The 21,726-nt window shown below is 36.6% G+C and overlaps 1 protein-coding gene across 5 annotated transcripts in view; it reads right to left on the bottom strand.

Moving 5' to 3' along the window:
* The window catches only part of aplp1 (amyloid beta (A4) precursor-like protein 1), a 57,074-nt gene that overhangs the window by 17,802 nt on the left and 17,546 nt on the right, over nucleotides 1-21,726 (bottom strand). For all 5 annotated transcript variants that reach the window (XM_015376887.1, XM_015376888.1, XM_015376886.1 and 2 more), the window contains exons 2-3: nucleotides 1,676-1,855; nucleotides 713-842 (exon numbers count right to left, since the gene is read on the bottom strand). In XM_015376887.1, coding sequence (XP_015232373.1) covers nucleotides 713-842; nucleotides 1,676-1,855 — 310 coding nt within the window. The remainder of the gene's footprint in view (nucleotides 1-712; nucleotides 843-1,675; nucleotides 1,856-21,726) is intronic.

Here is a 21,726-nt window from a genome sequence, read left to right as displayed (position 1 = left end):
AAATATTAAGGTTAAGAGGCTGAGCTCGTAGATGATGATAAATAACATAGTTATGTATAATATATTACATTTCTGACTGTATATCCCAGTAATTATTACACACTGTAGCTTTAACCAAAACAAGGCTAGCCGCAGAGATAAATAACCATAGTAACTTAGGAGTTGCTTCTTTTGGGAAATCAAGAACATTCTTAAACCTGGCAAAGTCCTCGTGGCTAAACTATATGATTTTAGCAACAACATCACTCCTCACAGATTCAGTGTAGCCAGATTTGCTGCTCCACACATGGGACACATTGTAACTACGCTGACAGATACGTGCAACAACCTCTACTGGCGAGGGTTACCAAACAAAAACATCTAGAGACATCTTGTGATCTAGCCCATATACATCATCACGTGCAACAGATTGTGAAAGAAATTACTGGCACTCTCATAACGAGGCTTTGAAAATGTTGGAAACAGATCTGTTTTCCAGTTCTACATGTTGTGATGTAATCTTGTGTTTTGTGCTGTTCAAACCGCATAAAAAGCATAACTGAGCCTTTAATGAAGATAGGACAATCATAAAATCCTGGTTTGAGTTTTTATTTATCCAGATTTGGAAGTAATGAAATCAAATGACCTTCTTTTCCAGGATTTTCAAGACTACTGCAAAGCTTGTATTTAGTTTTTAATAAAATGTAATTAGGTTGAGATTCTTCATTCTTACCGAGACAGCGGTAGGGAAGGACGAAGAAGGGGTGCGTCTGACAGTGACCCAGTCCTTCCTTACACCAGGCCGAGATGGTGACGGGTCTTTTAGACTCCTCTATGTGAGAGATTGGAAGCGCTGGGTACATCTGGATGGTACGGGTGCATGCAGAGACGCCAAAGACACAGAAACAGATTGGTAGGCGGACAGAACACCGGGTATTTAGACAAGGAAACTTTTTTTTTTAAAGTAAGGGGTAAAAGATCAATTCCAGGATCAGAGAGGATGAAAGGGAGGAAGAAAACTGACAGGGGAAACATCCATGCAGTAGATTTTAAAAATACATGATAGCTCTTCCTGTTAAATAACTAAGAATGAATTAAAAAAACACCTCACTAGCGGTGCATCACAATTATTAGTTAAGCTTTTTCAATATTACATGTATTTTCACTTAAAATGTAGCTCCATTCTCTGAAACTTAAGCTTAAATTGAGGTTTAATAGCAGCAGGTATGTAAAAAGCTCAGTATAAATGCAGGCTTAAATGCTGTCTGCTTGAATGCAAAGGATAGAAGCAAAGCTTCATGTAAAAGGCACTGGAGATGCATTATGTGTCAGATAATCCCATTAGAGGGCTTTCAGCTCTATGGATGCCATCTGCAGCATATATACCAGTACTGGCCTGCAGGTGGCCTCTGGGTGCCTTTACTGCTATTTTTAAAAAATGAACAATCTAGAGGAGGTGTGTTTCAGGATCTTTTGAGTCATAACAAACATGCATAAAAGGTAACAATAAAAGGAAAGGAAGGTGGAATAAATGAAATATTTTAATATTTCAGCAGACTGCCATCTCTTTTCTATATATAGTTAATATATAGATTTCATAGGGGATGCTTTAGACAAACCAAAACAGAAAAAAAATATGTAACCAGCGATGTTTTAGAATATTGCTGCTATATAATGTTCCAAGTCGAAACCCTACCTCCTGACAGTAAGACAGGAATTCATTGGGCTCTTTAAAGCAGCCCTGACGGCCCTGAGGATCTGGCTCCCACTGCCCGGTCTGTATGTTCATGTGCAGGAGCTGTCTGCCGCAAAACATGGCAATCTGTGGCTCTGCCAGCTGGGAGCCAGGCCCGTTCACCTCAGCCATGGAGAGAGCCTGGACAGCAGAGAGAAAGAGAACAGAGCAAAGTTAATGCCAGCACAGCAGAAGACATCGAAAATAAAGCTGTAGATTACATGAAGTCCCCATTGGTTTTTGTTTTTAATCCTTTTAAAGACATAACAAATATCGCTTTTTTGGCAAGGGTAAAACAAACTTACATAAAACTGCACTATACTCTAACTCCCCATCTTTATCAGGTATCTTTCATGGATGACGTTGTGTTTCAGTGCAATAACAGTGTGCAGAATCTTCCAATTTCATCTTTTGTGACCGGTTGATTTTGTTGTAACTCATGGGATTTGCTGCTGCTTGGATTTGTTCAAATTTTGTTAAGCTGCTTTAAAGAATGAAAGCTTGTCTTCTATTGACAGGGCTATTTCCAACCAAAAACAACCCAGACAGTCGTAATCTCATACATCATGTGTTTTCCAGCCAGCAAATGTAGCACACCAAGGTTGTTTCAGTGAAAAACACTAAAGGTTATCTATGTATGTACCGTTGTTAACAGAAAAACTAAATAAAGTACAGGAAAGGTACTCAATCTTATCATTTATAGTGTTCAACCTCTTTTTTCTATTATGCTAGAGTGTTTATACAGAATGATGATAAATTACAAAAAGTAATGATATGTTACACTAGATTAAAGAGGGGCAATAGGGAGAAGGGGTGAAAGGGGACAGATCAGCATTAGTTAATGAATATTTTATGCAGATATGAATTCAGGTAAGAAAATTAAAAAATAAATAATAATTAACTCAAAAAATAAAAACAGTCATATAAGCATATAACTGGAAAAAAAAAAATCATTAATACATTAAAAATACAATAGCATTGTCCAGTAAACAGAATACTAACAATGTAAACAAAATTATAAATAAATCTGGAGGGTAATCGGTAAACTATAATAATAAAAATGCATGCTTTGTTCAGAGTTGAAATATAAAGGCAAAGTGGTAATAATAATAATCTCTTTAATGTCAACTGAAAAGCATGATGGTTGGATCCATTAACCGACGTGGATACTGGGCATCCCCACCCTTCTGGACAAGCCACACCCAACCCTTTGTTTGATTTTTATATATTCATCAACCTCTTGGACAAGTTATTCCAAATCTCTCTTCTAGAGAAAATAAACATGGAAAATGTTATTTCACTAAAGCATAAAAACGCTTACTGCTAATATGAGATATTGGCAATCAGCACAATTAAGATAACAGAAAATTTAAACCAGGCATAAGCACTTAAAGTAATATTGTTTCTAATCAGTAAATGCAAAAAGTGGACATGAGCCCACCAAATACAGCGCCCATCCACCTTTTGTCTTGCTTTCCTTGCCTGGCCTTGTAGAAAGCTGGTATTGATTATGGGAGATGTTGCCTCCTCCTGCCAGGAGAAGGGCTCAGGGGAGCCCACACAGAGGAACAAACAACAACTAGGTCCTAGAGTCAGGTGTTAATACAAGCTCATTGACCGATGTGCCACTTCACTACATTAACACACAGCACAGAGACCCGGGGGAGGAATAAAGGAAGGGAGGGGCAGGATATAAACACAACACACAAAGACACGCTATTCCTTAATAAAATACACAATTTTTATACAGCCTACAAACATCATAAAAATAATGCATATTCCAGTTAATTCCAGGGATGTGAAGAAAATGTGTCAACCAAAATATCTGAGAATATCTGTTTGAGCCTCTTTGTTACGACAACACACATTTGACAGAACATTTGACATTTTTAAGTCCAACCCTAAAAGTTCTCTCCATAAAAAAGGCAACCTATATCCCAAAGAGCTGTTTTCAGCTCATGTCCTTCTTGTCTGTGCTGACAGACAGGGAGATAGACCTGCTGCAGACAGACAAGACGGTCAACACAGTACCAATTAGAAGCCAGAAGCCTTCAGGGAAGAAAACAAGAAGAAATAGGAAAAAGTGACGTTTGATCAAAGGAAAAGCCCTGCTTGGGCTGAACAGAGCTAAAGTGTTTGAAGTCCTAATTAAAATTTATTCGGGATCAAATAAATATTTAAAACCCTGGGAGTAAATGTACAATAAATACTATAAGCCCTCAGCGGTCTATGGATTCTAATTAAACTAAAAGGAGTTTGTGTTCCTGCATGCCTTAGCAGATATTCCCTTTTATAAACCGCAGATATGCTTTTTAAAATGACCGTTTCCCAAAGCACATCCTGGATTTTGTGTTTTAAAGTTGCATAATCTATTTTGTAACGCTTACAGAGGCAGATGTCTGCAAAGTTGTTGTTAGTTTCATGTTTTTTTAAAACCCCTACCAGGGTCATAAGCTATCCTCTATCTTATCTGCTACGAGCAGGCAAAGTCTCTGTCATCTGCTTTGAGTAACACAAATGTTTTTTATCCTCTCCATTTTCTTCTTCCATTATTGTTTAAGATTTTTCCCTTTTTATCCATCCAGTAGCTCTGGACTTATGGCTAGGTTTCTACATTCCCAGTAAAAATGACCTACAGTATGCTGAAATCAATCATCAATGCTTGAAAAAGCATACAATTGAAATAGTTAAACTGTAAATCATATGTCAAAGGTATCTAAGATAAAAATTTAAAAATTGTAAAATAGAGAAGCAGCTTAATGCCAAAATGTCCTGGTTTCCAAATGTTCACATAAGATAAAGAAAATGGTACAGTATAATTTAAGTGCAAAAGAAGCAGTTATTATTACAATTTACTAATGCTAAAATAATTTAAATATTACATTTTTAGGGTTCTAGTTATTACCAGTGTTTATTAATTTTCAATTCAATTTCCTATATAAATGTAAGCAACAATAATTGAATTAAATATATGCTAAATTTGGAACTTAATAGAGTGTTGTACCTTAATTTTTTATTCTCGGACTGGGAATCCACTGGATTATACTCAGGACTGTTCCACAATTTTTCTGGAATTTTATCAGAAGGATCAGAAGGTAGGATGAAAATAGTTGGGGTTATGTTTTGCAAATTGGTTAAAATAATTGGATTTTTTTTTTTACTATTAGTAACAAGGTTAATACTCATGTCGTCAAAAAAAATAATGGCATACAAGCAGAGCTCCACAAGTTAAGTTGTAAGACTAACCACCACTGTTCCCAACAACCTCAATAAGCTGATTTTGCACAGTTTCTACCTTAGTCAGTAAAATAACATGCTGCTGTCATTTTGCACATCTCGGATGTTGCTGCTATTTTCAAATCTCCATTACTGTAAAAATGTCCATAGCTTATATTGGTTATTTATTCTCCAGGTGCACAGTTTGATATCGTTAAAACACTTTACAGTACGGTGTTTTATTGTTTATCTTTTGACTCTTCACTATTAGAGGGAGTGGTGGCCTATAAGGCATAGAGCTTGGAATTCTGAGGTTGTGAGTTTGAAACCCACTGCCACTCTGGGTCTCTGAGCAAGACCCTTAATCCCTGATTGCTCCCTGAGCGCCCCACAGTGGCCCCACTGCTCCCCAAAGGGATGGGTTAAATCAGAGGTAAATTTCTCCAATGTGAGATCAATAAAGTTAAATTATTATAATGTTATTCTTATACATTTTTTCTAAGGTCCATATTTGTGTGACAATTTTTTCTATAATCTTATTGCTGCTGCAAACACCAGAATTTCCCCATTTTGGGACAATGAAGGAATTTTCTATTCTATTCTACTCTTAATACATTGGATAACCATTGAAACAATAAAAAAACAACTTGGAAAATGGTAAAGAGCTATGTGCTCTTTTATTTTGGCTAAATGGTTATATTTACACTCCCTTTCATTTTCCTATTCAATTATTTTGCATATGAGTTGCCTTCCATATTCATACAAAATTGGTAGTTTCTACCTACATTGTTGCATTTATATTAACTCTATTTGAAATTCTTAATTATTGCATTTGTACAACACCATGAAGACAATTTGGTTTAATGCCTATAGTTAATAACCACTAGTAGTAATGTAGGTCAGTCAGAGTGATTTTGACTTAATCAGGACTCTGAAAAATTAAAAGATTTGACTTTAGACTGTAATAAAAAAAACCTTCAGAATGTAGAAATTGTTTAAAATGAATTGAGGGAGATTTAGGCAGTTTTAAAAGTAATGTGGCTCTAAAAGGGCTAAATAGTGTTTTTTTTCCCAGTCATAAAGTCATAAAAAGTAATATCTCGTGTAATTTAAACAACAGTGTAACAGGGCAGGTAGGTGCACCAATATTTTAGTATTGGGCCATGCATTCTGTTTTCTCTTGATTTTCCGTATAATAAACTTATAATAAGACTAATAAGATAAATAAGACTTTCTACTAAAGAAAATGTCTTTATTTTTTTAATACATCTGACCATAAACAAAGTCACCTCATTAATAAAATCAACTGCTCTATGTCTATTAAGGACTGTGTAGGTTTTGTGGATCTAGGCAAAAATTTTTGTTGGAGCAAATTAAATACTGTCAGCTTGGGTCGTAGAACATGTGTTCCCCATATTACTGGGTACAAAATGGAAGGACTTAATAACAGAAAAACCTAGGTACAAACTAAGCAAGAGTCAATATTGACTCTTGACCTAGAAAATACTGAATGTGTGCTTAATACAGTAATGCTGATAAATTAAATTTGTTGATTGGAATACATAGCCTATATTTCAAATCCAAATGATTAATTTCCTTTTTTTCTACCATCACTCTGGTAAAATGGCTTCCTTTTTGTGCTTTAAACCTGATTCAATACAGACTGATGCACACCTATTCTGCACTTGCCGTTAGTTCTCAGCATACATATCTTCTTTCTTGGGATTTGCTCATCGCTGTCGTATTATATTGAGTGTTTGTTCAGTCTCTCGTCTCTTTATTGGAGTTCTCAGTCATGCCCCTGTCTCCAGTGTATTCTGCATGTGGGTCATCTTCGTTTTTTGCACTAACGCTTGACAGATTGGGTTTGTTATTGCCACACACTAAATCGAAACATGAGTACAGCGCGCCGTCTGCGTCTATCACACACGACAAAGTTTTCAATATTTCATGTTCAGAAGATTTTTCTCTGTTATGCTCGTCTAACACCATGTAGTCAGTGGGTTTTGCAGGGAAACTATTCTTTGTAAAGGAAATGGAAGAGACCTTAAGGTGTTTTTCTTCAATTTCTAATAAATATATTGTATAGGTAGCACTTGGGTTTGGCAGTCATATTCTCATTGTGTAGCTTATCTATCAATAAATTGGGTTTTATTGTAATCCTACAGTGAGCAAGTGCAACCACAAACCTGAGTTTTCAAATAACCATTTAAATAATTCGTCATTACATGCCAAAATTTAAAGATAACCACTTTTTAATTCCAGTTTTTTATTTTTTTCTAACTGAACGGATGGTGTGTTGATACTGTACCTCAAGCAAACCACAGTTGGAGCTCAAATAGTCTGTTTGCTGGGCTAATACCTCCACAGACAAATTTCTCTACATCAGAAGAAGGTCAGTCTCACAAAGAAAAATAAATAAAAAAATAAATAAACCTCTGGATATTTGAGAAGATAACACGGCAGCTCCAGCTCTCTCATTCCGCCAGGTCTTCACTACTGCACATGCAGGAAATCGATGCTGAGCGACTGCTACTGCATCGCCACCTTTCTCCTGAATCAATAGCAGTCCATCAGAGCTTGAGACCCTGAACTCCATTCCAGACCTGCGAGGCTAGATTGGAGATCTCAAGCCAGATCAGGAACGAGATTATAGCTCCCCTTGTTCTGATATCCTCTAATGACACAGAATCTAATAAGAAATATTGTTTTTGTGCTTCTTTTGCTTAAGGATGTTTGTATATGGGAACCTTTGCTTTTAATGCAGTCTGAATTCTAACAAAAGAAATGTCGGAAAGCAATACATTTACGTAATTAAATTCTGAAACATTTTGCTCCAACAGATCACTTAAAACAGACTGCTTAGGTCGTGGAAATATACCAGACAGAAAAAAAAACTGTTGTGGACCGATAGGAATCTGCAAAAAACAGACTAAAATCCTCAATTACTCTGTTTATGTCAAACTCAGTTCTAAGAATGTCAATAAGACCTAAAAAAATAAAAATAAAAATACACACAAACAACCCCAACATAAACATAACAAGTCTCCAATTTCAAAAAAGAATGAATGCAAAAACATAGATAGAGATCTAGTGGTCAGAATTCCAATTTCTGAATCTCAGCCTGACTTCCAAACCTCTGAGCTGCTGATACTGATGATGTTTTGAATTACATAGAAACAGATCTTTACAGTTATTACATTATTTAATCAATTAGATAAAAAAAATAAACGTTCTTTCATTTAGACTTATTTATTGACTAACTTATTTATGTATTCATTGGTTGGCTGTTTTCTATTTGAAGGTCATTTTTAGTTGTCATTTTAACATAATGCCCCCCTTATATTGTTATAATAATACCATAAACACAGGGTTAAATATATTTTCAACCTTCCAAAGCTTCATTAGTGATCATTAGTTACTTATCTTAAACTAAAAAACAACAATTTTGCTGAACTCTGTTGAACCTCCCTAGTATCTCTTTCATTCTCTCCAAGCGTGAATGATATCAAGAGACTGTCTCAACAGTGCATATCCCGTCTGCTTTCAATCAATAGACTCCTGCTTTAATGGTATCATCGAGGGCATCATGAGCTCTAGACAATTTATAATTACAACAAAATATAAAACACATAGGAAAGAACTGGCTGGACTTTAATAAGTACTAACTTTATCTAAGGTATGTGCTTTTATTTTGGCTAAATGGTTATATTTACACTCCCTTTCATTTTCCTATTCAATTATTTTGTGTATGAGTTGCTTTCCAAATTCATACAATGGTGGTAGTTTCTACCTACATTGTTGCACTTATATGAACTCTGTCTATTTAAAATACTTTATTATTGCATTCGTACAACACCATAAAGAGAGTTTGCTTTAATGTTTTTAGCAAAAAACTACTAGCGGTACTGTAGGTAACTCTGAGTTATTTTGACTTAATCAGGGCTCTTTATAAAAAAAAAAAAAAAAGAGTTATAAAAAAAAACCTTCAGAATGTAGAAAACGTTTTAAAAGAATTGTGGGAGATTTAGGCATTTGTAATTGTCATATGGCTCTAAATAGAAATTTTTTTTCAGACATTAATGTAAAAGAAATATCTCATGTAATTTAAACAGCAGTGTAACATGGCAGATAGTTGCGCCATAATATTCTTGGTGACACTTTTTTACAAGCTAAGCAGAAACGCTGTATACATTAATTATTTGCTTCTATATTGTGAGTTATATCTCTATAACAACATTTACCAGTATTATCTGATTTATTGTGTTTTCTTAATATCATATAGCATGTCCTCTTATACCTTTGAGTTTCCTTTTGTCTAACTTCACTAATAATGAAACTAGAAAGCAGTAAGTCTTCTGCATTCAATAACAGATTCCCAGTCGAAGAGTACAGCTTTGGATCATGTATGTATAGTGCTTTCACTAAAGATAAAAAATATCTAAGATTCCATTCATAAAAGCCATATTTGCTCTGCTTAAAATAGACCAGAATTAATTTCCCTTCTTGGTCCAGACCAAACAACTAAATAGCAAATGGACTCTGTTGCTCTTCACGTCTACTATAAATGGACCCAACCCTGATTAGACCCAGCTGCTAGAAACAGATGCCTTTGTGGACTTAACAGGCCAGCATTAAATAATTTAAAACCATTTAATTTGTCATTTTTTTTGTTTAGCAGTGCTGCTGCCATTGTTTGAATCACATAAAGGTAACCTGATTATTATGCAATTCTAACTAATAAACTTTATTTATCTGAAATAAATACACTTATCAGTATTCATTTTGATTAATTATAATATACTATATTACTTCTAAACACATAAATCTGATAGTTGTGTACTTCAAATAAACAAGCTGTGTTAAATAAAAAAATATTCATCATGTAAGATTTATTTAATTGGCTTGTGTTAAAATGATCTAAAAATGGGGATTTGTCATGTAATGAAAAAACACAAATGTCAACATTTGTGTGAAATATTTTTTCGGGTAAAGATAGAGGATATCCATGTAGTCTGTGTTTTGCTGTTGGAAGGACCACGGCCTAGGAAAGATTCCATGGAGAGTACATTTATCCCGCATCCAATAGGCTGAGTGTGTTCAAAGGCTGCTGGGGTGGTGCTACACAGCAATCCTGCCCTCCACATATCATGCTGTAGTGCTGATGAAGCCGAAAAAGCCGACAGCTTGGTAGCCTGACAGCCCCCACTGCAGGGATGACTGCATCATTAATAAAAACCTGGTGATATAAGACACATCGATTGGATTTCAACCTTTTCAGCAAATTATACTGTATGCCTCTCTTAGTTCCGCTGTTTCTTTGCAATGCTTCACAAGATCCTCTTAATATTGACTGATCTGCTTATGTGATGATCATAAAAGTCAATGTAATAATCATATGGCACAACTTATTTATATCTAATGATGGCTGATCAAATTTTTGCTGATATTTTTATTGTAGAGGAAAGGATGATGCTCCAGTGAACACTTAAAAAAGCACCTGGTTCAATCTGCAGCAGGCCAAACAACATAAATGTTCGTCTCTGTCAAAAATTAGTTTGGGTCAGGGTGGTACATTTGCATGTTCCACTGGCATCTTTCTTCCTGCTCTAATTAAATTTTCAGCACCTGTTCCTCCCTTATGTTGCAGTATGACTTCATCCTATGTAATGATGCAATTTATCGGCCCAGTCAAGCAAGCCAAGAGCAAAGGAGGCAGAGCGGTGGAGCCCACCCATCAATTGTCACATTTTACAAGCTGCTGTCGGACTGAAACAGACCGTCCTAGCAGATGCAGTGTCTTCAAATGTGAATGTACTGGCATCAGCACTTGTATCATTAGTTAAGTCTCAATTGCACCGGAGGTTTCATGCAAGCAATATTATATCAAGTGTGGTAGTTTTTCAAAATTAGATTTCCTGTCTATGAATTACTTTAAATAAATGACAAATTACTGGCTTCAAAATAGCTTTGCTTTCTTAAGTGTCCTCAATTCTATCACACCTATTTACAGGAACAGGAAAGCATAGAGTAAGAAACCCTATGTTGAGCACATAAGCAAATCTGGTATTGTTTTCTTATGGCCCTAATAAACTAAAGGGAATTTGTAATTGTTGTAGTATATAGGTATAGAAACGCAGAAAAAAAGGAGAAAGAAATATAGAGTAAAAAGTTCAACTTGTAGGGGCAGAGATACTATATATTACTCAAAATATTTGATTGCTTTTGGGTCGCTTTTTGTAGCTTGTCTCTTATACGAGACCGCGGTGGTGTTTTTTCCTAGTGGTTGGCGTTTTCTCGTTTTCTGTTTTGGATGTTTACTGTTACCTTTCTTCCCGTGCTCTTTTCATTGGGTGTCCCCTTGTTCCTACTGTGTTGTTTTTGGTATTTTTTTGCAATGTTTGTTTCATTTTTTTCTGTTTTTTTTTTTCCCGTGGTTGTCCTTTGTTTCTCAGTTGGTGTGTAAGGTTGATTCGTTGTTCTGATTTTCCTGTTTCTCATCATGTTTTGATTTTCTGTTCGTATTTGATCTTTCTTTATGTTATGCTGGGTATTTTGTCCTTTTTGTTTGTTTTTTCTCGTTGGGACGGATTGGTGTGTCTGCGCGGCGACTCATTTGAGTTACGTCTTTCTTTGGCCTTTCGTTGTTCTGGGATACACCTTGGGTTTACTCCTTTTTGCTGTCTTTTTCTTGGTTTGTTGCTGTTTTTTGTTTTATTGTTTTTTTTTTTTTTTTGGTTCGGGTTGGTTGTTTGTTAGCTTCTTTTTTATTTTGTGTTTTGTAATATGCGGATGGGGAGTGTTGTCTTGTTGGTTGGCGCGGCGTCAACCTTTGACGTCATTCGTGCTACCCGGGCGTCCCACATTTGCAGTCTTCTGGTGCCTAAGTTTTTGTGTTGTTTCAATTTTTCTGATGTTGGTTCTATTCTGTTCTGTTTTTTTGTTTTGTGCGGCTGTCCTACTGTTCTTTGTCGGTGTTGTTGGTGTATTTCTTCTCCTGTGTTCACTTTTTATTGACTTGTTTTATTTATTGTTTTTGATGTGGTCTGGCTAATTTGCTGTAGTTCCAGTGTGTCTTTAGTATAGGTGCGCGAGGTTGTTTGTTTTACTTTGTGCTTTGGATTATTTTTGTTGTCTTCGGGTGTGGTCTTGTTTTTTCAGTTGCTGCTTAGGTCTTCTCAAAACAGACAATGGGTCTACCTTGGTTGGAGCTAGAAAGCACAATTGCAGAGAATTGTGCACGGTTCGACAAGCCTCAGTCCACAACTATGTATGATCCGATTTTCTGTCAGATGCTAAATCGTTTCTAGTGTATTCGGGTATTAAGATGTAATGTTTTTATCAACTAGAAAATGCAATATAATTATTGATATATATTTTCTCTATTGCCCTAAAAACAAATAACCGTTTCTCTTCACCTGTAATTGTTACTTTTATTTAAACATAAATAAAAATAAAAATAGGCCTGTGTTCGGGTAATTATCATTGATGACATGTGAGTTTAGTACACCTTAATATTAGCTGCCTGTTGCCTGTTAGAACTGATGTTTTCCTCAATAGTTTATCTGTCCGGATATACAGTTATAATCTTCATTCTGCATGTGGGAAAAATTTGGGAATGGAAAGAGAGCGGTGTCCTTAAGCTAAGAACAAAGTGTAATATTTTGATAAGGCTGAAACCATTGATGTGTTCTCAATTGCTAAAGTGTAAATGTGTATTGCTAAAGTGCCTCTTTAACTGTTAATTCTGGCCATTTCCTGAGAGGTGAGCCCGGAGGTGAGCAGCTGCCTTCTGTAAACTCTAAGCAACTTCGCTGATCTGAGTAAGTAGGGATGCACGATATTGGGATTTTGGCCGATATCCGATATGCCGATATTTTAAAACTCATGTAGCCGATAACCGATACCGGTACCGATGTTAAAGCTGGACAAAAATAAGTAGTCATTGAAAATAGCAGTTTTGGTATGCATTTCTGATACTTTGAAAAATAATATACTCAAATATATTTTCATATGCTGATATCAAATTGATTTTTAAAAACGTGTTATCGATCTATTTTACTTTCAAAATCTAACTATAGCTCTTGTGAATTTCAATAGTGAACACCTCTCGAAATCTTAAATAATTGTTGATTTCAGATGTGTCAAGTAGTTCCCATTGATTTTGCTTGTAAAGCAGGGAGAATGGCGCTACGCTTACCGCACCGTAACGTCACTGTCGGAAGATGTCAGGAGGGAGGGGTTACTATATTTGGGGAAAAATGGCCGGTCTTAGACCCAGTGATCGCTACAAAAACTATTGTTGTTATTTTTTTAGTGATTAACTAAATTCATCAAATCACTGCAAACGTATTTAAAAAAAAAAAAAAAAGTTGTCTGTATTTGACAATTGTACATTAATAAAGAAGACAAAAGTCTGCATAAAAATATGGTTCTGTTCTGGGCAGGTAAAAAGCACAGCTTTGCAAAACATGACACAAAATTTTCCCACATTTGATAAGGAAGGGCATATATGCCTCTAGAAAGACTTTCATTTTTGGATATACACATTAGCTCCTGTCTTTCCTGCAGAGCAGTACACACAGATTTAATGCCATCATGTATATGTCCCAAACAAGCATTATAAGCCGCATACAGACTCATCCAAAGGCCTTTCCGGAAGTCTTTGTCTGACTTTGCAGCACAGATGGCTGAATAGTGGGTGTCTTCCTGCTCATAACTCCCTGTTTTGTTCTCTCTCTTTTTTTCTCCCATCCCTTTTCCTCCTTCCAAGGCTGAACTCAAACACTTTCTTTGCTTTTCTGTTCATCCCACCCTATCTCTCAACCCTCCTCTCTAACAGCTTTAACACAATGCAAGACACTCTTCTGCATGGCATCATTTCCAAGGCTGCTAAATGGAATTAGAATTAGGGGCATACATCACTGTAATCATGCTGCTTAATTATTAATAGGCTCCATCAGGCTCCTTCCTGGTGTGGTGTATTAGAGAGAAGCAACATTAGTCTGCCAGGCACTCCTGGTGCAAAGCGTACAAAGTAGGATCAAGCATGTTAGCGCCACGGATTGAATCATTATACATTTCTGACTAATGCCTAATTGAATCCATTAATTTTCTGCTCAGATAGGGCCGATGGGCTCAAATGAAAATATTGCTCCATGTTCCATGTCATGTACTATTGTGTCCTACAATAAAACATACAAAAATCTAATTATACGTACTGAATACAAAATGAAGGTCTTGCTTGATAGTTAACCATTACTTTGGAGGCTTTAATTGCTAAGATGCACAAATATCACAGGCTAAGTCAGGCTTTATCAGTTCAGATTACTTCTCTCTAGCCTCCAGCTGGGCACACTGGGAGCAGATGGCCCTGTAATCACCATGGTTCATCCAGGGCTGCAGCAGAGGCCAAACCCAGCTCCCGATGTTTGATTTAATTTCAGATATAGCTTAACATTCAGGCTACAACAGCTGGAGTGTGAGATATTCCATTGCTTTGTATCCTACCAAAAGTTTAACAATCATGGCTCTTTGGAAATATTGTAAATCAGAATAAAGAACCTGTTAGTCTGAAAAGATTGACTAAAAAACATTGACTGTTTCACTGTGTTATGCTCCTATATGTATAATGTACTGTAACTGCTTACATTGAAACCAGAAAAAATTTTGTTTTACTTGGTTTTACTTATTAATTATTAGTTTATTAACATTAATACTGACAACTTTTATTTTGGTTTCAGTGAACAGACTTGAGGAAAAAAAAAAAATATCTCAATTAAATTAAACCTAGGCTGAAATGCAACTGAAGACACTGAATTACTTACCCTCTTCCGCCCCAGACAGGCCAATCAGCTTTGAACCACACCTCCACGAAACCCAATCCGCGTCCAGAGTTAATATTAAAAGGTCTCCAAATCCACAACTCCGTCTGCTACCAAGCCAAAGCACAGGCAGTGGTTGCGCTATGTCTGACTTGATTCAGATGATCCCGATTCAACCCACCTCGATCCTCTTCTATACCATCGTTGCTACACTTTCATCTGACTTTTCCATGGTGCTTCTTCTACTTTGTCCCTATAAGAGTGTAGTTCCTCTCGCACTCTTACTGCATTCCCTGTCTTATCTCAACCTGTCCGGCAGAAGACCTCCATGTTGAGCCTGGTTCTGCCAGAGGTTTCTTCTTAAAGGTGAGTTTTTCCTCTCCACTGCCGCTTCATGCTTGCTTATCATGGACAGGTTCATAAAACCTGTGTTTATCCAAGCTGGACTTCCATCTTCCTGGTCCCTAAGTGAAGCACTAGTATCAGCTCTCACAGTCTACTGGATCTCACCAATACAGTTTAAGCATACCGTCTCACCAACCAGCAGTCTATGGACTGAACCTACTTCATCTATCTCCACTCCACCACCAGTTTCAGGCCTGGAGGAAACCATCCCTGTTTTTATACTCCTGCTTATGCATATCAAAGCAAAATTCAGTGGTAATGTTTCCTGCCGGGGTCTGAGCAGCAAAGACTACAGTAATTGTCTTTTTCTTTCCATGTGAGTTTTTCAGATTGAAATGTTAGTATCTATATGTCCTAAACTCTTTAACTTTTTGAATTTTGACTTTCAAAGACTGAGACAGGTACAGCTACTTTTTAGAAGTTGGTAAAAATGTCCAGCTACCTACTCGGATTGCCAGCCCACAGTTAGTTGATTGACAAATCTGCTAACTGTGGACATGAATGTATACCAAAGTTTGAACAAGGACAGTTTTCTTAACCAGAGGGGAAAAAAAGAAATAATATCTCATTTATTTCCCAAGACTTAAAGGTCATTTTTTATTTGATCAAAAATTACCTTTATTTTTATTTGTTGAGCCCTATGTGTTACTTTTACTTTGCCTCTATTATGTATATCGATAGTTAAATATACAGAGTTCAACCATATTGGAAGTGGGTGGCTTACTTAGGCTGAACTGGAAAATTAAGGTGGACAGCTCAGCTTCAGGAACTTAAATGCCTGTAGATGAGTAGGGATGCACCAATCAGGATTTGAGGACTAAAAATCTCTGAGGACTAAAATCATTATCTGCCGATCCCAACACTGCTAATTACCAATCACAGCATCAAATTCATAACTTGTTCAATACTGTCTTCATATTTATACTGACATTGCATTATTAAGTATAAAAATTATGAAAGGTTTTTTAAAATCAAAAAAGTAGATAGAGCAAATACTGAAAAAGAAAGCATAAAGTTAGGAATGCTCTTAACAGGTACAGGGGTTGCTTTTAAAAAAGACGTTTCAGGTTAGCCCTAGAAGGACTATTTCGTTGTCCTACCTCCAGCGCAGACACCGGCTAGGCACCGCCTTCTGCCTGGTAAGGTTCTCTGATCTACAACTGTCCATCTTCTACCTCCAACACTTAGCCTCTAGAAGCTAGTACTAATTAGCCATAACCTCTCCCTACTCTGGTCAGTGTGCTTCTCCGTCTACCACCGTCATCCTTCAGCTCTCTATAGAACTATAGCCTCTATAGCTAGCTCAGGCCAGCTGTAGCTTCTCCTCCCTCTCTGGTGCTGTTTTCCCGGTGGGCTTCTCTAACCTACCACTGTGTTATTAGATCCAGAGCTGGGCACTACTGGCTGCCTCATCCTGGTTAAAGTGCCCTCTCTGCCAGTGCCAACATTGATACCCAGCTACTTGTGTCTGAGCTCCAGAATGTCATCTCATCTTATCTCTGTTGTCTCTTGCCCTTCATCAAAAAGGCAGAAATTGGAAATTGGCCAACTATGTGAAAATCTTCCATTTTCTAAGCATTGCAGATTGACTGGGACAAGTCGAGAGATAAGTTTCAATCATTTGTATTCCAAGTTAAACTACAAAAACAGGGAATAATCACCTGCTTAAGTGCACAAGATTAGGGAAAACTAAGTAGGATTCTTATTAACTTGACCTGGATTGTCCACCTCTGAGACATGGCAATTTGCTGCTTACTGTCATTTGCAAGATTTGTGTGGCAGTCAGTATTTTCTTGTGATCAACTTTTATATTGCATGATGTGAAATAGCAGCAAGGTGGTGCTGGGAAAGACATTTTCCAATAACACTACATCTCACTATGCAACCAAAAGAAAGAAAAAAAACAGTGATACAATTATGTGAAAGGATGTATTAGAAATTAGCTCTAAACAGCAGAAGTTACTTTTCCTCTAAGTAAGATAAATGTGTAGTAATCCCATTCCACACAGATGACTGGAAGTGCATAGCAGCAAGTGTAGAAAGAGGAATGTTACATTAATTATGCGAAGAAACTCTGAGCAATCCAGCTTATGCCTAAGTATGTGTTTGTTTTTTCTTTTGCATTGTAAGTATTCCCCTGCTTATGGGAATACATCTTTTTGTAAAGTACTTCAACTCTTAATTGGAATCGGCTTTATTTGAACAGACTTGTTTGATGCATAGTATCACCTGGAGGCTTCATACAAACTGCAAAATAGAGTTCCCTTCCAATGTGAGTCCCACAGGACTCACATTGATTGTAAAAAATCTCCTGTTCAAACATGTCCTATTTTTTTTAGGTTGAGCTGAGTGAGCTGAGTGATTCAACCACATCAATCTAGATTGTTTCATATAGTTCAATCAGTATTTAAACAGATATATTAACTGTTTCCTTTTATTTTAAACCTTCCCTTAAGCAGCTTTTCTATATACATCAGAAATGTCCATAACAATAATTAGGGCACAAAGGAAACACCTCCAGACATTGTTTGATTTGATGTGTTACTCCCAGTTCTATAGAAAGCGGGTGTTGAGCAACAGTCAGAACGAAACAAGATGATTGTGATGTTTTGCGTGGAGTTGTTCAACGTGTGTGCCTCTCATCACCGCCCACATTTCAACAAATGTTCTTTTCTGACTCACACAGCACAGTGACGCCACAACCTGCATGTGTTCTATCCCAAAAACACAAAGGCGTGATTGGTCATGTTCATCATCTCTATGTATCCACCACTCAGGATGTGAGGAAGACATGTACAAAAAAAAAAAAAAGCAGCTCGTCATGTCCCCTTCTTTCACTGTAGATGAATTTCTGGAGTTACGCAACACAGCTGAAGCTTATTCCCAGTTAAGCTAAGCAACACTAGAATGCCAGCTTTGTAATACCAAACAGTGGGAGCCTACAGTAACAATTTCAAGCTGAATGACTACCTCAGGGGATTGAAGGAATCAAAAGCTTAGAGGAGATTTCAGTACTGCAGGTCTATTTGAATCATCATAACTTCAATGTAACTGACACTGAATGAAGGATTTTTTTTGTAGGCTAAGAGACTAAGACAAATCTGTATTCATGCTTCATGTACACACAAAAAAGAGGGATTCCTAATGGATGCAAATTTACATCAGAAAACACCTTCCACTGGAGGTAAATCGAGGTGACTGTTCACAGGGTATCTAAGTAGATGGTTCTCTTGGTTATAGATTTTAAATTTCTTTCTACTTATGAAGATATTTGTCAGCACCTGGGTGCTGTAGCCTGGCGGGAAAGGTAGTAATGTTGGAATCTCAAAGGTGTACAGTAGGTTTGATTCAGGATTCCTCATGACATATTCATTTTCTCTGGGCAATGCATTTATCCCAAAGTTGCCTAATGATTAAATATAAAAATATTTCATAAATCTCCCGCAAAGATAAAGATTTTTGTAAAATGTTTTCAATTTTTCAATTGGTTAGATAGATAAATGTTTATAGCAGTAGGCAGGAAGGATCTTCTGAAGCATTTTTGTTTTACACCTCATCTGGATCAGTTTTGCTGCCCATTTTTAATAATCTTTATCACCTTCTTTTTAACCTTCTTTATCAGCTTGTTGAGCTTTTTTTAAGTACTTTGCTCTCATGCAGTTACCTCACCAGATGATGGAAGAAGAGATCACATTCTCCACCACAAACATAGACGAGATGCAGCTTCTTTCTACAAACACTGAAGGGCCTTAGCTTTCTTAATGATTACAGTCTTCTCTGTCCTTACTTGAAGATCACTTCACAGTTGTGTCTCCCGTCAAGTTTGTTGTCCAAGTGAACACAAAAGTGATCCCATGATATTAATAAGATTTAATTTATTCTTGATTCTTCCAAAATCTAGAATCATCAATTCTGGTGTGTTCACATTTAAGATCAGATGATTATTTTCACACCATGTCTCAAAGCAGCTAATCAGCCCCCCTGATTAAACTTCTTGTTTATCTCAAATGTACCCAATGACTGCAGAGTTATCCGGAGATTTCTCCAGGTAAAGGAAACAGTGTTGTACTGGAAGTCAACGGTTTACAGAGCAATAAGAATGGTGAGACTGTCATTCTACTACCTGATTAGACCGTTGACCCTTTAGTCAAACAAACTGTGGACCATTTGTCAGGTAGTCTTTGATCCAGGCGATTGTCGATGTCTCTATTTGAGTCTTTTGGAGTATCTGACAAAGTAAGTCAGCTGAATCAGGTTAAACATTTCAGGTATGAGCAGGAAAACCAAGGAGGGCAGGATATCCGTTTGTTTGTGGACAGGAGAGAAAGATGCGCTGCTTGTTCCTGAACTGAACATATTGAAGAATGCATTCAGTTCATTGACTAGGTCCAGACTTCCCATTGTCTGAACTTTTATCTACTCTCCATGTGGCTGACAGTGTACGCCAGTCTGTATCCTCAAAACAAACGTACAGGGCTTCTTCAGCTTCATGGGGAATTCTCCTTACATATTTTCTAATACAGGTTGTCTCTTATAAAGGGGTTGATTCTCTCAGCTAATATGGCCAGAAGCCTGGCAGAAAGACACTGGAGTCAGGGCTATAATCCTGCAGTCACATTTCTGTAAAACACATAATACTGCCTTGCCAATTATTTTAAAGAGGAGATAATATTATTCTTTTTTAGCTTCCTTTCACTATCGTCCAATTAAATATAGAATACAATTTAAAATTCTACTTCTCATATTTAAAGCTCTAAATAAGCAAGCTCCATCTTCTGTCAGAGATCTGACTATTCCTTATAGTCCTTATACACTTCGCTCTCAATCTGCGAATTTATTCGTGGTTCCTAGAATTTCTAAAAGTAGAATGGGAGGCAGATCTTTACTTATCAGGCTCCTATCCTATGGAACCAACTACCGATTTTAGTCTGTAAGGCAGACACCCTGTCTAATTTTAAGTCTAGGCCTAATAATTTCCTTTTTGATAAAGCTCATAGTTCAAGGGGCTCAAGTTACCCTGAGCTAACTCAGTAGTTGTTGCTACTGTATAGGCTAAGGTTGCTGGAGGACATAAGGACTACTTTTCATTGTTCTGCTTCATTTTATCTCTATTCTCCAATCCTGCAGTAGGGTAATGTTAAGATTTGTTAAAACCCTTTTATCTAACATGGGAAGTATTTATGGATCAATTCTTCTGTGTTCCTCTTATCTGTCTGCTTCTCTGTCCTCAAACTCTAAGTCAGCCTAAGACGAAGGCCACTCATATTGAGCCTGGTTCCATTGGAGGTTTCCTCCTGTTAAAAGGGAGTTTTTTCCTCTCCAGCGCTGATTCATGCATGGTCTGTGTGAAGAATTTCTGTAGAGTCAATGACCAAATGCAAGCAAAATATCTTTTGCAACCACATGCTCATCTAGGAGGAGCGTATTCTTCAAAGTCAATGACACAATGCGATCCGCTGGTTTTCCTGAACTAGAAAACTTTATACCAATATGACAATGATCTGTCATGTCGTGAATTACATTACTGCATATATAAGAAAAATGATTTGAATTAAATAAATATTCTGGCTCGGTCCTTGCTAGGGCTTGAAGTTCTACACATTTTTTTCTTAAAATCTTCTCACATTGCCCATGATGATTCATGGAAAAAATTAGCTCTAATTTCTTGCTCTTATCTCCTGCTCTGCATGTGTGGTGCTTCCTTTTAAACTCAGCTGGTATTTACAGAAATATGGCAAAATTAGAGCACAGATGACAAATTATAGCGAAAGTTTTTTGGTCTGATGTCAATTACCACATGTCATTGCGGTAATTGGACCTGAAACCTGTGACTTTTCCTACTATTAACAGCAAGATAATGAAAAACAGTACTGGTATTTGTTTTAAAAATCTACCAAATAAAAACATATTTTATCTTACATACCAAAATGCATGGCTGGTTATCTGTAAAATAAGTAAACTGATATCAATTAAATAAGAACATAGATGCAAAATTCTTTTTATGAGTAGAGAATGAAGTGCTAGGAAAGAAATGAGAGTATGTTTTTATGACTCAAATCCTGTTGAGTAAGGAACAAAAGAATCTGAATACCCATCAAGTAGTTTAGTTAAGAACAGCAGTGCAGTAGTAAAATGACTGTATAGCATTATCAGCTCATTTATTTTGTGACTGAAAGGTGGAACCTATAAAAAAAAAAAAATCTGCAATTATTAGTAAAGCTCTAGTAATGGTACATTATTCTCTTTTAGAGTCAGGATGCAGCATTTAATGCACATGTCTTAAGACAGCATTGAGTACTGTTAAGTTAATTAAGGTAATTCTAAAAACCCCAGGGAGACGATGTTTAGCTTAAAAGACAGTAGAAATTGATCCACTTCAGGAAAGGCTTCCTTTTAGTTGTGCCCTTGCAAAATAACATGCTTCCAGCATCACGGAGATCTGATGCCTGCTGTCTCACAGGAAGCTTGTCTCACCACAATGTTGTCTCAACAGATCCCAAGAGTTCCTTCTCCAACATATATATATATATATATATATATATATATATATATATATATATATATATA

The sequence above is a fragment of the Cyprinodon variegatus genome, unplaced genomic scaffold, assembly GCF_000732505.1.
Source record: "Cyprinodon variegatus isolate N-32 unplaced genomic scaffold, C_variegatus-1.0 Scaffold143, whole genome shotgun sequence".
NCBI lineage: Eukaryota > Metazoa > Chordata > Actinopteri > Cyprinodontiformes > Cyprinodontidae > Cyprinodon > Cyprinodon variegatus.
Note: the sequence above shows the minus strand (reverse complement) of the source record. Positions and strands in the feature narration are given on the sequence as shown.